Source organism: Strigops habroptila, chromosome 12 (genome assembly GCF_004027225.2).
Source record: "Strigops habroptila isolate Jane chromosome 12, bStrHab1.2.pri, whole genome shotgun sequence".
Taxonomy (NCBI): domain Eukaryota; kingdom Metazoa; phylum Chordata; class Aves; order Psittaciformes; family Psittacidae; genus Strigops; species Strigops habroptila.
In genome coordinates, this window is record NC_044288.2 from 5,746,898 (window position 1) to 5,763,285 (window position 16,388).

The 16,388-nt window shown below is 60.4% G+C and overlaps 1 protein-coding gene across 2 annotated transcripts; it reads left to right on the forward strand.

Annotated features, from left to right (window-relative positions):
• The first annotated feature begins 8,110 nt into the window (after nucleotides 1-8,110).
• On the forward strand, nucleotides 8,111-16,122 carry CSF3R (colony stimulating factor 3 receptor). 2 transcript variants are annotated; one of them, XM_030504581.1, is made up of 18 exons: nucleotides 8,111-8,284; nucleotides 8,743-8,966; nucleotides 9,116-9,214; nucleotides 9,484-9,783; nucleotides 9,988-10,111; nucleotides 10,238-10,407; nucleotides 11,142-11,296; nucleotides 11,482-11,635; nucleotides 11,746-11,828; nucleotides 12,009-12,222; nucleotides 12,423-12,611; nucleotides 12,864-12,965; nucleotides 13,182-13,328; nucleotides 13,490-13,630; nucleotides 13,756-13,846; nucleotides 14,042-14,123; nucleotides 14,250-15,055; nucleotides 16,075-16,122. In XM_030504581.1, the coding sequence occupies exons 3-17, from the start codon at nucleotides 9,139-9,141 to the stop codon at nucleotides 14,709-14,711; spliced, it is 2,490 nt and encodes an 829-aa protein (XP_030360441.1). In that variant the 5' UTR covers nucleotides 8,111-8,284; nucleotides 8,743-8,966; nucleotides 9,116-9,138; the 3' UTR covers nucleotides 14,712-15,055; nucleotides 16,075-16,122. The 2 variants fall into 2 exon arrangements, with proteins under 2 accessions (XP_030360441.1, XP_030360440.1); XM_030504580.1 differs by lacking the exon at nucleotides 8,743-8,966.
• The last annotated feature ends 266 nt before the right edge of the window (nucleotides 16,123-16,388 follow it).

Genomic DNA, 16,388 nt, shown 5'->3' on the forward strand with positions numbered 1-16,388 from the left:
AGTGATGTTAATGTGCGGGAACGGCAGCGCCGCACCTCCAGGGAGCCCCGTTCCTGTCACCCTGATTAAATTAGCGGGTGCTTCCCCCCCCTGCATCCAGCCGCCCCATCCATATTCATGTGGAGCCGCTCCTGGGGTGTGCTGCCAGGCCAGGGCTCTGATCACGGTGATAAAGCACCGGTAGGAGATGAAGCAGCCTCAGCTGCAGGGATGCAGGAGAAGATCTAGGATGGAGCATCCCGTGGTCCAGCCTCGGGGCTCGCGGCAGGGCAGGGATGCTCCGCAGAGGAATCCTGCTCTGTCCATGAGGTATTCCAACAGCGAAAGGCAATTTGTAGGATGGAATGAAAACATGCCAAACCCCACAGTGTTCCTCGCTTCCAAAAGCCCCAGCCAAAGGAAATTCACCAGACCTCCTAGGCTGGAAGCTCCCTGCATGGAGCTGAAGCCACCACCAGCCCTGGGGATGGGAGCTGCCGTTCAGGTCTCCTGCTTTATGTCAGGAGATATTTGTGCTCTGCTACGCAAAATTCATAGCTATAAATTTCTCCCAGGGATGGAGGTGCTGTAACTCATGAAGAATCAAATGCCAAAAGGCTGCTAAGGAAAGGCCAGCGAGGGTTTAATTGCCCCAATGAATCAGTGTCATCCCAGGTTTCCAAAGACATCCCCACTTCTCCATCCCCTGAACACCAGCCCCTTTGGACCCCGGGGTCCCCATGCACCAGGACAAAGCAGCAGTGGGTGCAGGATGCACCCTGTGCAGCACATGTCCTTGCTGCTGCTCACAGGCAGCATGGGCTGGGCTCTGCACTTCTGAAGGGGTTCATGGATCCATGGTTCCAGATCCATTTCTCCGTGCCCAGCCCTGCAAGCACAGCCCCAAGGTTCCTCTCTACAGCCCAGCCCTGGCTCAGCATTTTGCCCCTGTTGTGCACAGTTCAAGGCCATAACTTCTCCTGGCCCTAGTAGCAGCATCTCTGTATCTCCATGAAAGGAAAGCACAAACTAAACACACCCCAGGGACACGGCAGAGCTACCGCCGGCATTCCCAGCTGCTGGAGCGCTGCTAATGCCAGGTAATTATCCCATAACACTGCTTGCTGCTGCAGCCGAGCTGGTTAACGAAGTGAGAACAGGCCCAGGGTGATTTAAGGAGCTGTGAAGGGGCTGCCTTTGTGCTGGGCTGTCTGAAAGGTGCTGCCCTGGTTGGGTGGGGAAGTGTGGACCTTGCTTCTTGCTCATGGGTGCTGCAACCCACCTAAAGCATCACCCATCTACAAGGTGATCCCAGCTCCATCCTCGCCTTAGGTCTGACTCGCAAGAGGATGAAGGAAGGTGTTCTCCCTGCGTGTCTCCCTCTGTGCCAGCCTCCTTCCAGGTCAGTGTCCTGTTCTGGGGATTTATTTTGGCTCGTAACGTGTGTGATGCAGCGCATTGATTTCCAGACACACACATGCAGCTCCCAATGGGAAGTCTCAATGAGCTCCCTGTGAGCTCCGGTGCAGGTATTAACTTTGCTCTGTCTTCCCACCACCCAACATGAGTGATGGCAGCAGGATTCGCCCTGGCTGTTCCAAGAGATGGATTTGAGGGAAGCTCATCCCATAGTCGCTGCTGCAGAATCCCTCATCTGCATCCTGCCCTGTTCATGACACAGAGCACTTTCCATGCAGGGATTTTGCCAAGGGATTTGAGCGCAGCAGCAAGCACTGGTCCTGCTCCGAATCTCCATCAGCCTCCCGCTGTGCTGTGCCATCATGTCAGCTCCCACCAGCCCTGTGGTCAGTGCAGTTAACAGCCTTTTTAAACACTAACTCCCTGGGAACATGTTATTTCAGGATTGCAGCCGTTAAGGCTCGTTAATATTTATGAAATAATTAATAGATGCACCTATGTTCTTTAATAACTCATTTAAAATTGTGCTGCGAGGTGCAATCTCTTCAGAGGAGGCAATGGGCATTCCACAATGGAGTGGCTTGGAGCACAAGAGGCTGTTAATTATGTATTAAACACACACGTATGTGTTACACAGAGTTATGAAAAAACAAAGGCATTTAATTTAAGAAATAACGAGGCAAATTCTGCTGCCTGGAGCCCTGTTGTAAAGAGCTGACTGGCTTTGGAGCGTTGTGTATGCGGCAGGCACACACACACAAAGGTTTTTGGGACCTTTTCCAACACCAGCTCCTCTCCACCGACACGAGATGCTCCTTTTCTCTAGTGACCCACATGCAGCCATCCCCACATGTGGGCTGAGGTCTCTGGAGCCACTGAGTGCTGAGCTGGAGGCACCAGCAGTGAGCACACACACGTACTTCCACCCAAACAATGATCTGTATTTTCAATTTTCCAAAAGATTATGTTTTCATCTTAAAAGATGTTGTCTCCTGCTTTTTGACCTGAATAAAGCGAGAGATAATAGAATCCAGATGAAATATATCTCTCTATTAATCTTACACAGGGAGAGCTTTCTCTGAGCTTCCAGGTGCTGCAGGAGGAGTGGAGCCGGTGTATAATCAGACGGGCACCTTTAGCTGAGTAATTTCCACTCTGCTTTAAAAGGATTAAGTGCTGTTGTGGGATGCAGCCACCCCCAGTGCACGGCCCACTGGAGCAGGGATCACATCCACTGCTCATCCACTGCTCATCCACATCCACATCACAGCAGCCCATCCACATGTGATGGTGTAAAACCTCGAGGGTACATTTTCATACAGTCACAGAATGGTTTGGGTTGAAGGGACCTTAAAGCTCATCCAGCTCCAACCCCCTGCCATGGGCAGGGACACCTTGCACTAGAGCAGGTTGCTCCAAGCCCCATCCAACCTGGCCATGGTGGTGGCTCTGGCCAGCATCGAGCTGCAGCTGCCTCCTTCACTGACTGGGAGAGGGAGAAATTGGATTCAGAGGAAGCAAATGCAGTTCTCCAGAATGGATGTACATTTTCATTATATGCTGAGTAATTGGTGGTAATACAAGAGATATGGGCAGTATCATTATAGACCAGGCTGTGCTGGAGATGTATTATCATCATCTGTCATTATCTGGGTTTCCTCGTGGCTGCTAAAATTGTAGAACATGATTTTAATAACCCTGCAAGGCAAGAATCATTTTTCTTTTGTCACTTAACAACTTGGCCTCGTTCACTGATACCTTTAAATAAGAAGGGGGGGATTAATTTCTAGTGGAATAAATGCAGACCTGGTTGTTTTCTTCTCTCTTCATTTGCAAAGGTGCCCCAGCGAAGCCTGGCAGCTTCCAAGGAAATTGCAGGTAATGGGGGGAGGATGTCAGCCTGGCGCAGGGGCACCCGGAGGGGGATGATGCTGAGGCAGCACCATCCCGGCTGCAGCATCCTGCCCCTGGGCAGAGCTCTGGGGAAGCACAGTGTGAGCCGTGGGGATATTCCCCAGGCTTGGCCAAGCACTGAGCAGGCTCCAGGTTGCAGCAGGACCATTGCAAGTGCCTGCAGCATCCCCAGCACAACCCATGGGACCCCCATGGCACCACGGAGGTGTCCAGGGAGAACTGCCCTTCCCAAGCCCAGGGAGGCAGCTCCATCCAGCAGCCTGGAGAGGGGATCAGTCTTGAAGCCTCCGGCTTGGTGACTCCTTGGGGAAAACACTGGGAGAATCCCCCTGGGAAAACAGGCAGAGGGAAGCAAACCAAGGGAGATAAAACAGAGATGTGCAGGAGACCGGCCCGGCATCGCCTCCGGCTGCCTCCGCTGCAGGCTCACAGCAGAGTGGGTTGCAGGGAAAGACCTTAATCTGCTTTGTCAGAGAAGCCTGGAGAAATGAATTGGAACTTACAGGCACCAGCCAGCCCGGGTGTGTGACAGCAGCAGCGCTGGTGACGTCCCTGGCACGCTGCTCCTGGGGTACAGCCTGTCCTGCAGCAGGGATGGGATGTCCCCTGCCTGCTTTGTAGCTTTGGGCTCTTGGAGCACTTGGCTGCAGTGATTCCAGCAGCACTCCCGGTGGGATGCATGGGATGCGGTGCCAGGGGCTCAGCGGTGGGCACAGTTTGGGCACCCCAAGCCCTTGGTCCCCTCTTGCAGGTCACAAACGTGGTCACTTTTTGTAAGCTGGAGGATCTGCGTCACTCCTGAGCCACACGGACCCGCTGGGGTTTGTGAGCTTGAGGCTGTTTAATTTGTCACTCCTCTTGGCCACGGAAGAAGCCAGCAGCAGGAGAGGGACAAATCAAATTACAAGCCAGCTAATGAAAATAATGGGGAATAAAGCACTTTTGGAGGCTGCTTGGTTGGATTCCTATTTCCGTGTGTCACTGGATTTCAATCGGGGATGTTTATAGCCCTCAAGAAGCAGTCATTTAATTGCCTTTTGTGATTAGCCGCAACTCAATTGACCGTGAACTTCTTGCTCTTGCAGACCTGAGCCTTTAGCAGATGAGATGTGAATGGCTTCAAGACAGGCTCCAGCCCCACAGCTCCTACCACCCCATTGCTTGAGCACCCAAATCCCGCCTTTCCAGACTGTGGCCCTTGCAGCTTATCCCAGGTAAAGGGATGGGGGCTGCGGAGGGTCCTCCTGCTGAGCACAGCTGAGATGGTGCATTCATACAGCGGGAGCAAGCAGGTTTTGCCTGTTTCCATGGGATGGTCAGGTCCCTCCTGTCAGCGCCAGCCTGAGCTAACAGCTCTGTTTGCAGCTATTGACTCTGAGTAAATAATTTCCAGATATATTTTTTTTTCTCCCGATAAAAGCTGATGTTTTTTTCTATTCTTGTCAGGGGTGTTTATTAGAGCAGAAAAATCCTAGTGCTGTGCTCGCAGCCTGACTGCTGGGAAGCGGCACAAGGCGGCTGGGATCAAAACGTGCTGCTTGGAGCCATGGTCACAGGGAAGTGAGGGAGTGTGGGGGGCACAAATATCCCCCTGCCCAGCTGGTTTCATGAGCAGCATCGTCCCAGGGTGATTCCTTTTCAGAAAGGAGGGGGAAGAAGATGCTCTGGCAAAAAGGAGGGTTGGGATACGAGGGTTGGGATACCAGGCCGGTGGCTCAGCAATCAGGCACCAGAAGGCTCCTCTGCTGCAGACACTGGACAACGGAGGCAGTGATTTAGGGTCAGGCAGGGTTTATGTGGAAGCTCTCACCCAAAGGAGCGCTCTCCTGCGCTGGAGCTGCAGCCCCTCAGCATCCTTTTGGCATCTTGCAGTTAGAGATGAGTAATGGCAGGCAGCACAGGCAGCGCGCTGCCCTCTCGCCCGTCCTCCTCTCCCTGTGCCCAGCAGAGACTCCCGAGGTCCCTCCAACACAGGACATTAATCCTCCCGCTCATTAATTACAGGCATGTGTCAGGAGCCTTGTTCAAGGGCAGCCGCTCAGACCCCTGCAATCAATTCTGCACCATTTCCAGCCTCCTTGCTGCGCGGGAGCTGGGCGGTGGAAGTGGCTTGGGGCAGGGGGACGAGCACCGTGGGCATCCCTGGGGATTTGGGACTGGGGGACCAGAGCCTGTGCTCACAGCAGTGTCCTGCTGGGGCAGCTCCCTGCTTTTCCCCTGTATCCCCCTGTGTTGCCATCCCATGCCAAGGGTCTCCTCCCCATCTCCCTGCCTCTCCAGGGCGGCTTGGCTCCCTTCCCATCGCTGATGACTGAAGTAGGTGGTTTGTTTTGAATTAATCGTGTTGGGCAGCAATTAAACAGCTCTCCTCATCCATTAGAGACTGCAGCAGGTTTTGCACTTACATCTTGCATCTTCCACGGCTGGCAATATTTTCTTTCTTTTTAGGGGATGAAAAGAAGAAAGGGAAAATCTCTTTAGGGAGGCTGGTTCTGGCTGACAGCTGAGCTGGTACAAGCTGGTAATGTACTTTATTCTGCTTAATAGCAATGATCTGCCCAGCAGGGATTAAACCAGAGGTGCTGATACCACGCCTGAGCATCGCAGGCAGCTGACGTGAGGAGCGGTGGGAGAGCGGTGCTGGCCGTGGATGCAGGCGATGATTTGGCTGCAGTGGGGCACACGGGGGTCCTGCTGCCCCCCATGTCACACTCAGAGCTCAGTGGGGAATGGAGCCACCTCACACCTCCCCTGTGGTGGGATCGGCTCTGCGCAGGGGATGGTGGCAGCACCAGTGGTGCCTCCGGGTGCGGGATGCTCCGTGCTGTGGTGCTGGGAATGGTCCAGCTCCATCCCTGTCGCAGTGCTGCCTCTGGACTGTGGTTAGAGCTGCCCGAGGGGTCTGGCCTTGCTGCTGGGCTGCCGTCAGTCCCCATCCCACACGCTGCAACCCGGGAAAAGCCCTGCAGCCACTTCCCCTTTCCACCTTCCCCCTCACCAGGCGGTCGAGGGCAAGGAAAGCTCTTGTGCCAGGGGCTGGGAGCCCACTGCCCCACTGCTCACCCTTCATGTGCCTGGTCCGGGCCATGAGCACCCACCCTCCTCCACACTGCGCTCCCCACTCAGTCCAGCACCATTCCCTGTGTCTGCACCGCCTCTGCCTCATCCCATGGGACCCTTGGCTGCCCAGCCGGCTCTGGCAGCCTCCTGCTCCGGCCCCCCCACTGGGCTGGCTGGGAGCCATGGCTCTGGCTGTGGGTGCCCTGCAGGGATGGCACCCGGCCTCTTGTCCCCCTGTCCCATCCCGGGGACGGGATCTGTGGGCTCATGAGAGTGACTCAGAGCCGAAGGGGAACCAAGAGCACTGCCATGGGGGCACGTATCCTCTATCCCTCACCTCAGGAAGGGTTCTCTGCCCCGGGCACTGTACAGGGAGCTGTGGCAAGGATCGATACACCCAGAGCCTCCGTGGGGACAAACCCTCTCCCTGCGGAGCACTGGGATGGGATTCACAGTCCCCTCTGCACACCAGGATGGGGGGTCCCACCGTGTGTACCCCACGGGCAGCGCTTGTTTGTGTCCAGCCGGTGTTCGCAGCTCCGCCTGCCCTCGGTTCCCACAGAGATGCCCACATCACCATGACTACCCGCGGATATTCCTGCTCCGGCTGGTAAACAGCCTGCAAGCCGCGCTTCCGACCCAAAATACTGCTTGTTGCTACACCCCAGGGAAGTGTTGCAAGGGCGGTGGCTGTGGGAATCAGCCCTGTACCCCAACCCAGGGAGCTGTGCCCCCCAACACCCCTGTGAGCAGGTCAGGGTGTCCTGGGGAGGGGAGATTTGGGGGGAAAGCCCTTTTCTTGGGCTGCGAGGTGGCAGGACACAGCCCTGGGCCGTTTCCCGCAGGCCCAGCTCCATGGGAAGTGGTGCTGGGAGCGTGCCTGCTCCCCTACGGCCCCATGAGGAACATGGGGTGGGGACTGAGCTGGCCCCAGTGTTCTTGCAGCGTGGGGCTGAGCGAGCGCTGAGCAAAGCGTGCTCCGAGTCCCGTAGTAAACAGCTGTTTGCACAACAGCCCCGTTGCGAAGGCTGCGAGTGTGAGCCGCGTTGGGCAATCCCCTGTTTACCCTCGTGCTCCGGTCCCATCCCACAGGACATGGGGTTCCCCGGCCTGGCACGGGTGAGCAGAGCTGCCCAGGGCCCAGCAGTGACACCCCTGGCACGGACAGGCAGGACCTTGGGCAAGATGCTGCTGGAAAAGCCAGGGTTAAGGGTTGGCAAGGGGATGTATTAATGGGAAGATCAGGTCTTGGGATGCCCTTGGAGCATCTCATGGGTCGCCTCACTCCGGGGCAAGCTGGACTGTGTGGTGTGAACACGGATAACCTGGGTCAAAGGGGCTTTGTAGGGCAGCTCTCCCCAGCGCAGGGCTTTAGGAGACAGCCCAGGCTTGGCTGCAAGGCACAGCAGTGCCATCCCCAGGGACCAGCAGGCATGTCCCAGGGCTGAAGCTCGGAGGGATGAGGATGCGGGGATGAGCAGTGAGTGCCTGGCACAGGCACCAGAGCGAGCTGTGCCAAGGTGGCACCACGCAGCGCTGGCTGCCAAGGCTGGGTTTGCCTCCTGCCCTCTGAGCCCCATGTCCCCCTGCCAGGGAGCCACAGCGAGGAGCCATGTGCATCACGTTGTGGTGCTGGAGGCCGGGCGCTGCTCCCCAGCGCTGGATGTGTGCGTGCTGCCGGGCTTTCCTTCCTGCGGCGAGCGAGGCGGTCGCAGCCTTCAGGGAAGTGTTTTGCAATCACCTTCTTCAGAGAGTCACAGCAATTAACGGCGCTGGTTTGAGGAACTAACGGTGAAAGCAGCATGTTAGCAAACAGGCTGAGCACGGCGAGGCGCCGGGAGCCAGCGCCCGGGGCTCAGAGCGGCTGCTGAGCAGCGGCCGGACACGGAGGAGAGGTAGAGATGGAGGCGAGGTACGGATGGTGGTGAGCTCGGGATGATGGTGAGGTGGGGATGGTGGTGGGGCTGGTGGTGAGGTGGGGATGGTGGTGAGGTGGGGATGGTGGTGGGGATGGTGGTGGCAATGGTGGTGAGGTGGGGATGGGTTGTGTCTGACCACACTGTGGCTGTGTGTGCTGCTCTGCCCCATCCCAGCCACGTGCCGGGTGCTCTCCCCCATTTCTCATGCTCCATTCCCTTCATCTGCCTCTGGATCTTGGGGAGGGGAAGGAGCAATGAGCACCCAGAGATGGGCACAGTGTGGGCAGCACCTCCTGGGGCCAGTGCTCAGCACCACCAAGGACACAGCCAGGACCAGGGTGGGGCAGAGGCAGTGGCTGCTCCCAGGACCATTCCCAGCAGCACAGGGGAGGGGGCACAGACCGGACCCCACAGCTCTGGCCAGCCCCGCTCATTCCTTTCCCTCTTTCAGCTCATCAGCCCTCTGCCACCCCAAACCCCGGCTCTAACCCTCCCTGCAACCGCAAATCTCTGCCCAGCAGAGGCTGAAGATACCTGAGATAAGATCAGCCCATCTGCGGCCGGACACGGGGTGTTGCAGCCCAGGGCTGGGGTGCGCGGGGCCGAGAGCTGGCTGTGCTGGAGGGATCCCACCGGAGCACCTCATCCCTGTGCTTTCCCAAGCGCTGAGCCCGGGTCAGCAGTGTCAGCACCGCAGAAGGGCTCTGACAGCAAAAGCACATTTTGCTCCAGGAAGCACTGGTGACGGTGGCTGGTCACAGTGACGGTGGCAGCACGGCTCCTCCAGCCCCCCTCATCCCAACAAGCTGCTGTCTCCATCCCAGGTGATGCCAAAGCCACGGAGACCATGGCCAGGCGCAGTGCCAGGACACTATTCCTGCTGCAGCTCTCCCTGCTCCTGCTCCTGCTCCTGCACCTGGGTGGTGAGTGGGACCTGCCCCATCCCGTGCACCCAGTGCCACCCTGCCTGCTGCTCTGGGCGGCAGGAACGCCGGCGCCATGGCGGGTGCTGGCAGGATGGGGCCTGGCGTGTGCCATGAGGCTTGCCCAACGCCCGGCTCTTCCTCTCCAGTGGCTGGGGGCCCGTCTAAGGGAAGAGGTGCTCGTCCCTCTGTCCTGGCTGGGTGTTGAGGGGCTGAGCTGGCTCCACCGCAGCCGTGCCCTGGATGTGATGTGTTTTTCCTGCTTTCAGGGACCATGGGCTGTGCTTTGGTGGCCGTGGGCTCCCCCATTGTGCCCCTGGGCTCAGCCGTCACCGCATCCTGCACCATCCAGAGTAAGCTGTGCCGCGGCTTGGAGCAGGAGAAGGTCCGGATCACATGGATGCTGGACAATGAGCCCATAGCTGGGCAACAGGGCCAGGGCCCAGGGGACACGGAGGTGTCCAACCTCACCCTGCCCCAGTTCAACCGCACGCAGGCCAAGCTGTGGTGCTGGGTGGAGTGGAACGGGACCAAGCAGCGTGTCGGCATGGCCGAGATCAGAGCGGGCTGTAAGTGAGCAGGGCAGAGCTGCTGGGGCAGGAGCAGCACCCGGGGCTGTTTTGGGGCTGTGTCCCAGTGTGCCAGTGCCCAGCGGGCAGGCTGCAGGGCAGGGGAGATTTGGGGAGCCCTGGTGTGGCAGTGCCGGGCACAGAGGGGGCTGCATCTCCACACGGGTGTTTTGCTCCGGCTCTTTCCTGGCCCCTCTCTCCCAGATCCACCTTCAAAGCCCTTCAACCTCAGCTGCACCCTGAACCTCAGCGACTACGGGCTGACGTGCCAGTGGGAGCCGGGGGCCGACAGCCACCTCCCCACCAGTGTTGTGCTGAAGTGTGCTGGGTGAGCCTCGGGGGGTGACACCGTCCCCAGTGCCTGCTCCCCCACCACCTCTCCCGACCCTCACCCCATGGCAAGCCTTGTCCTGCGCCGGAGGGACCCCCGAGCCCTCTCCTCTCGCTGCCGCAGGAGCAGAGCCCCGGCGGTGACAGGCTGCACCCCGCAAGGCGGCCGCAGCCGCTGCACGGTGCCGCGCCGGCTGCTGCAGCTCTACCGGCACATGGAGATCTGGGTGTCCGCCACCAACACCCTGGGCACGGCCGAGTCGGAGCATCTCTGCATCGACCCCATGGATGTCGGTGAGTGGCAGCCGGAGCCGCCTCGGCAGAGGTCAGGGGCCAGGGAAGCTCATGAGCATGGAGAGAGGGGTATGAGAGTGTCATTAAAGCACGTCAGGCGTTCAGGTCATCTTTACGGGCAGGTTCCCATGATAAATGGCTTGCCGGGATGAATAGGTGCCAAAGCTGTATTACAGACTGAGCAGCGTGTGCTGGCGGGTTCTGAGCCGCCAGTTGACCTGCTGCACTCGACAACTCTCTCCAACAATTGATTACCCATTTATTCAGGAGGTCTATTAATAATGTATTCAGCTCCTCTCAACTATTCATAAAAGGAACCTTCCCAGATGGTGCGACTCGTCCTCGCTGCTCTGGACCTGGGGAAGGGCTGCCCATGAACCAGCTGAACCTTCCCGTGGCTGTGCTGGCCTCTTGCCCCCGGGGCAGACCCAAATGTGCAGATTTCCTGGCCGTGTACCAGAACCTGGGTCCCACAGGATCTGTTTTCCCTGTGTAGGCATTAAGGCTGCAGAGCAGCGGCAGTGCTGTGCTCCCTGGCATCACCCCGTGTCCTGGGCAGGGGCACACCCCCTGCCATCAGCCATTCTCCTAAGTATTTTGGGGTGGTTTCTCCCCATCCCTCACCTTGGGCAGGCCAGCACCAAGGTGTAGCTCGTGCCATTAACACCAGCCACATGCAAGGCCATGGTCCCAGTGTGGCAGCTCTCCAGCTCTGCCCCCTGCTCCTCCTTCAGCCAAGCTGGACCCGCCAGCCCTGCAGAGCATCCAGTCCATCCCCTTCCAGACCGACTGCATCGCCCTGACGTGGGAGGTGGCGCGGAGCAACGCGCACATGGAGCTGCAGTGTGAGCTGCGCTACCGGACACCCGCGGACACTGCCTGGGCTCTGGTGAGTGACCCGGAGCCAGGACCCTCCCTCTGCTCCAGGCTCTGCCAGGTTGCCCGCAGTGGCAGCAGCAGGGTGCCCGCATGGAAGGGGGATCACAAGGTGCCCCTGCACCCATGCTGAGACCGGACGCGCAGGTCTGTGCTCAAGGCAGGAGCCACCACAGCTCTTTCTCTGGCTGCCACCAGGTCACCAACATCATCGGCCACGCTGGCACCACGCAGTGCTGCGGCTTCCTCTTCGGCACTCAGTACCACTTCCAGATGCGGTGCCGGCGGAGCTTGGCACAGGGCTACTGGAGCGAGTGGAGCCTGGGCAGGAATTACACCACCCATGAGAAAGGTGGGTGCGGGGTCACTGGGGATCCCCTCTGCCTGGCCAGGCAGTGCAGCCACGGTGGCACAGCCACGCTCACCCTGCTCAGCTCCCTGCCTGTCCTCCTCCTGTCGCAGCCCCCACAGGGAAGCTGGATGCGTGGTGGAGCACTCGGCCAGCCGGGCCGGGCAAGGGGCTGGAGGTGCAGCTCTGCTGGAAGGTGAGCATGGAGGGGAGGGGGGCATGGGGCAACTGGGGCATCACCCTGGGGTCCAAGCACCCCCATGGGCGCCGAGCATCCCTATGGACACTGAGCACCCCCATGGGCACCGAGCATCCCTGCGGGTACCAAGCATCCCCATGGGCACTGAGCATCCCCACACCCCCTTCCTGTGCCCAGGCCCCGCGGCGGCAGGAGGCAAACGGGCAAGTGCTGGGGTACCACGTCACCCTGAGCCCCAGGAGGAGGGGCAGGGACCCCGCCTTGGTCTGCAACACCACCCACACCCACTGCAACTTCTCGGCACCCTCGGGGACCAGGAGGGTCTATCTCTCAGCCTACAACGCCGCTGGCGAGGGGGCAGCGACCGAGGTTGTCCTACTGGAGAGGAAAGGTGAGAGCAGTGCACCAAAACCTCCGCACCCTCCCAAGGCTCTGCTTCTCCCCCAGCAGCTCCGGGAGCTCTCAAACTGGGCGCTGCTCCCTTGCCCCATGGTGGGGGAAACACCCCCTGGGTGTGCAACCGTGGGGCTCCCAAGCAGGCAGCAGGGATGCTCCCCTCTCCTATCACCCCGGCTGGTTGTCCCCATGCAGGTCAGCCCCTGGCCGGGCTCCGGGCTGTGCCCGGGGGTGAGCGCAGCCTCTGGGTGCACTGGGAGCCACCGCCGGTGCCAGTGGCCACGTACATCCTGGAGTGGCAGCGGGTGCCCTCGGAGCCCGGGCACTGCAGCGCCTGCTGGCAGATGGAGCGTGATGGGGCTGCCACCACAGCCCTCATCCAGGGTAAGCCGGGGGGTCCGGGCCCTCCTGCTGGGCTGTGCAGGGGTGGGGTACCAGGGCCTGGCACCCCTCTTGACCGCCCAGGGACCAAACCCTGCCCTGAACCCACCGCACACCCTCCCTGCTGCCTCTGGATCCACTCCCGGGTACGGCACAGGGCAGCGGGCTGGTGCCATGGGGCAGGGGCAGGACAACCAGGGGTTCAGGGCAGCCCCAGCCCCACATTCCTGCCCCCCCCCCCGCTCTCCATTGCAGATGGCATTGAGCCTTTCCAGCGGTACAACATCTCGGTGTACCCCCTCTACAGGGATGCCATAGGGGTGCCCGTCCACGCCGCAGCCTACTCCAAGCAGAAGGGTACGTGAGCTCCCAGCAGCTGCCCTCGGGGCCCCAAGGGGCTCACCCCACACCGCGGAGCCTTTGCCTTTCCAAAGGGAGAGACAGCCTTTCCCCACGCACCCCTAATGCAGGGGCTCTGCAGCAGAGCTCAGCCCACGGGGCTGGATCTTGGCTCGTCCCTGAAGCTGCTCTCTGCCACCCAGAGCCCCAGTCACTTGTCCTGCTCCGTTTCAGCACCGTCCTATGCCCCGAAGCTCCACTTGAAGAGCATCAGCAAGTCCAGCGCTGAGCTGTGCTGGGACCCGCTGCCCGTGGAGATGCAGAATGGCTTTATCACCGCTTACACCATCTTCTGGGCCAACAGCACCATGGACATGTCCAGTGAGTCCTGCCTCGCACCCCTGTCCTGCCCTCCATCCCTCCTCAAGGATATGAGCAGATTCTGCCCTTGCCAGAGAGGCTTGGGGGTGTGTGGGTCCCATACGCACCACCAAGGGACCGAGCAGTCCCCCCCCCATGCCAACAGCCCCCCATTTCCCCAGGTGCCACTGTGAATCCCTCTCTCAGTTCCTTCGTCATCCGGGAGCTGAAGCCATCGACGCTGTACAAAGTGCACATCATGGCATCCACAGCTGCCGGCGGCACCAACGGCACCAGCCTGACCCTGGTGACCACAGCGCTAGGTGAGGGGTGCAGGGATGGAGGGGACCTGCCAGACCCTGGGTCCTGCCCCAGCCCCATGGCACAGCTCATGGCACGGCATGGCCGGAGGTGCCCCACACAGCTCCTCTCCCTGCCCACCTTCCAGATGACACCGAAATCCAGTTCCTCTTCCTGACCCTTGGGCTGGTCTTTATCCTGCTCATCCTTTCGCTCATCTGCTTCCAGAAGAAGGGGCGGTGAGTACTGAGAGCTGTCAAGGGCTGGATCAGCCCCGCACTGGGAGTCCCTGTCCCCAGTCCCTGTCCCTGGAGGGACAGGGTGGACAGGAGGAGCAGGAGCATCCCTCCATGAGCTTGGCAGCAGCAAGGCAGGCCCCAAGGCCACCAGTTCCAGGCTTCCCCCCACTGACCCCGTTGTCCTGTGGCCCCCAGGGTGAAGCAGCAGTTCTGGCCCAGCGTCCCGGACCCGGCCAACAGCAGCCTGGGCAAGTGGGTTCCAGCGGAGCTGCAGCAGGTGAGACCCGGGCGGCTGCTCCCCCCCGGTGCCCTGCTCCCCACTTGGCGCAGGGGGGAATAGAGGGGCAGAGGAGGGGCTGCAGCGTGTGAACAGGCTGGGACCATTCGCTCTCTGTCCCCCCAGGAGCCTCTGCAGGTCCCCGGCGTGAAGGAGCCCGGCCTGGCCACCATTTCCACCGTCACGGTGCTGGAACGGGCGGCGGGGAAGCCACCATCTGCCTGGGGCAAGGAGCCAGGCGCTGAGCCCACCGTGCCCCAGGAGGACCGGGGCACCCCGTGCCGTGGCTGGGCCGCAGCGGAGCCGTGCCGGGAGCGGGGCGGGAGCGGGGAGCCGGTGCAGTACGCGCGGGTGATGGGCAGCGGGTACAAGGGGCAGCAGCACGGCCGGCCCCGCTTGTACCTGCGCTCCAGCTCCACGCAGCCCCTGCTCCTCGACCCCAGCCCCAGCCCGCTGCCCTACGAGAACCTGTGGCTGGGCTGCCCGGGGGACGGCGGCTGCCCCGAGGAGCTGCCCGCCACCTTCCCGCTGCTGCAGGGGCTCCGCATCAGCGGCGCCGAGGAGCTGCACGACTGCCGGGCGGCTTAGGGCTGCGCTACCGGGGACAGCGCTGTGTGCGTGCCCTCCTGTCCCCTCCCTGCTGCAATAAACGGGGACGCGCTGAGAACGGCCCGGAACGTCTCTGCGGCGGGACGAGCCCGGAGCGGCCCCGGGGGCGCGGAGCCTCCGCCGGGGCTCGGGGGTGCCCGACGCGGGTGTCCCGCCCATCGACGCGCTCGGCGCTCGGCCCCTTCGCCGTGGCTCGGCGCTCGGTTGTGGTGCCTGGGCAAGATGGCGGCGCCCATGTCGGCGGGGCCGTGACGGGCGGGCCATGCTGGCGCTGCGGACGGTGCTGGGCCGCTGCCTGGCGGGGCCGGCCCGCGGCGGGGCCGGTGAGGCGTGCGGGAAGGCCGCTGGCAGCGGGGCAACAGGAGGCCAGGGCCGAGGATGGGCGGGAAGGGGCGGTCTCGGGGTCGGGGTGGCTTAGGATGGAGGGGAAGGAGCCTGAGGCAGCCCTGGGAGGGGATGGGAGGCTGCTGCGGAGGAAAGAGTGGAGGAGCCGGGCCGGGGGCTGCCCGCTGATCCTGCCCAGCGCAGCGGGGACCTGCTGGAGCAGCCCCGGCAGCCCCAAAGCTGGAGATCCCCAAGGTGAAGCCGCCGGGAGCGGGGCCAAGGTGCGGGCTGGAGTCCTGCGGGGCTTCCGCACATGCTGTGACCGCAGCGGGAGCGGGCGGTGGCGTGCGGAGCCCTGCGCTCCGTGCCTGCGCTGGTGCCTCACGGATCCAGAGCTGCGCTCATGGGCTCGTCAGCCCGTCCCGTTTGCAGGCGGGTCCATGGGCAAGCAAAGTCTGTACTTGAAGACGTGTTTGGGGCGCAGGAGCAGGTATTGATTCCAGTGGCAGCGGCCTTGAAGGAGCAGTTGGAGGAGTTTGTCCTTGAAAGGTTAAAGAACGTCTCAATTCAGGCTGTGGATGAGTATTCTCACCTGTAGCAAGCTGCGCTGCTCAAAGGCTGTCTCTAGGTCTCGCTGCTTCTGCACTCTGGGTTAGTCCAGAGCAGCCCCTAACTCACAGAAGGAATTACTTGAGTTAGTTCATCAGCTGGACACGGTGTAGCTGGGAAGCCCTCACACTCCGCTTGGTGTCCATAATCTCTTCCTGCTGCTCTGTTCTCATAATTTGGGTTCAGATCACCCTGAAGCAGCACAGCTTCACCCGTTTCTTTTAGCACCCATGTGAGAAGCACACTGAACTGTTCACACTCCTCTGGGACAATAGACCTGGCTGGCCACTAATCACTTTGGAGTCTTAAGTGCTCTGACCAGTTTTCCAGTACAGACTGAGCAGTGTTTAATGTGTACATAGCTAAAAAAGCACATGAGTGTGATAAATCTTTGTTTTCTCCCATCAAGCTTGCAGCCCCCTTATTCAGCCAGCCAGATGTTACGCCAGACCTGTGAGAAAAAGAATGAAAGGTATGTCAAGATTAGAAGTTAGCCAAAATCCAGCAGCTCATAAATGGGGGGAGATCAGTAATTGCCATTAGCAGGAGATCACTGGTCTCAGTGGACTGTACATGTTGTAAACCCAGGGTGCTGAAGGCAAGAGGCTGCACCCAATTTATTCACTCAATTCCTTCCATCTCAGCTCGATCTCTTAAGTTCTTCCTTCTAATTTGGAGCATACAGTCTCTTTTCTTTGCAACCTGTTTCCTCTGCTCTAGTTT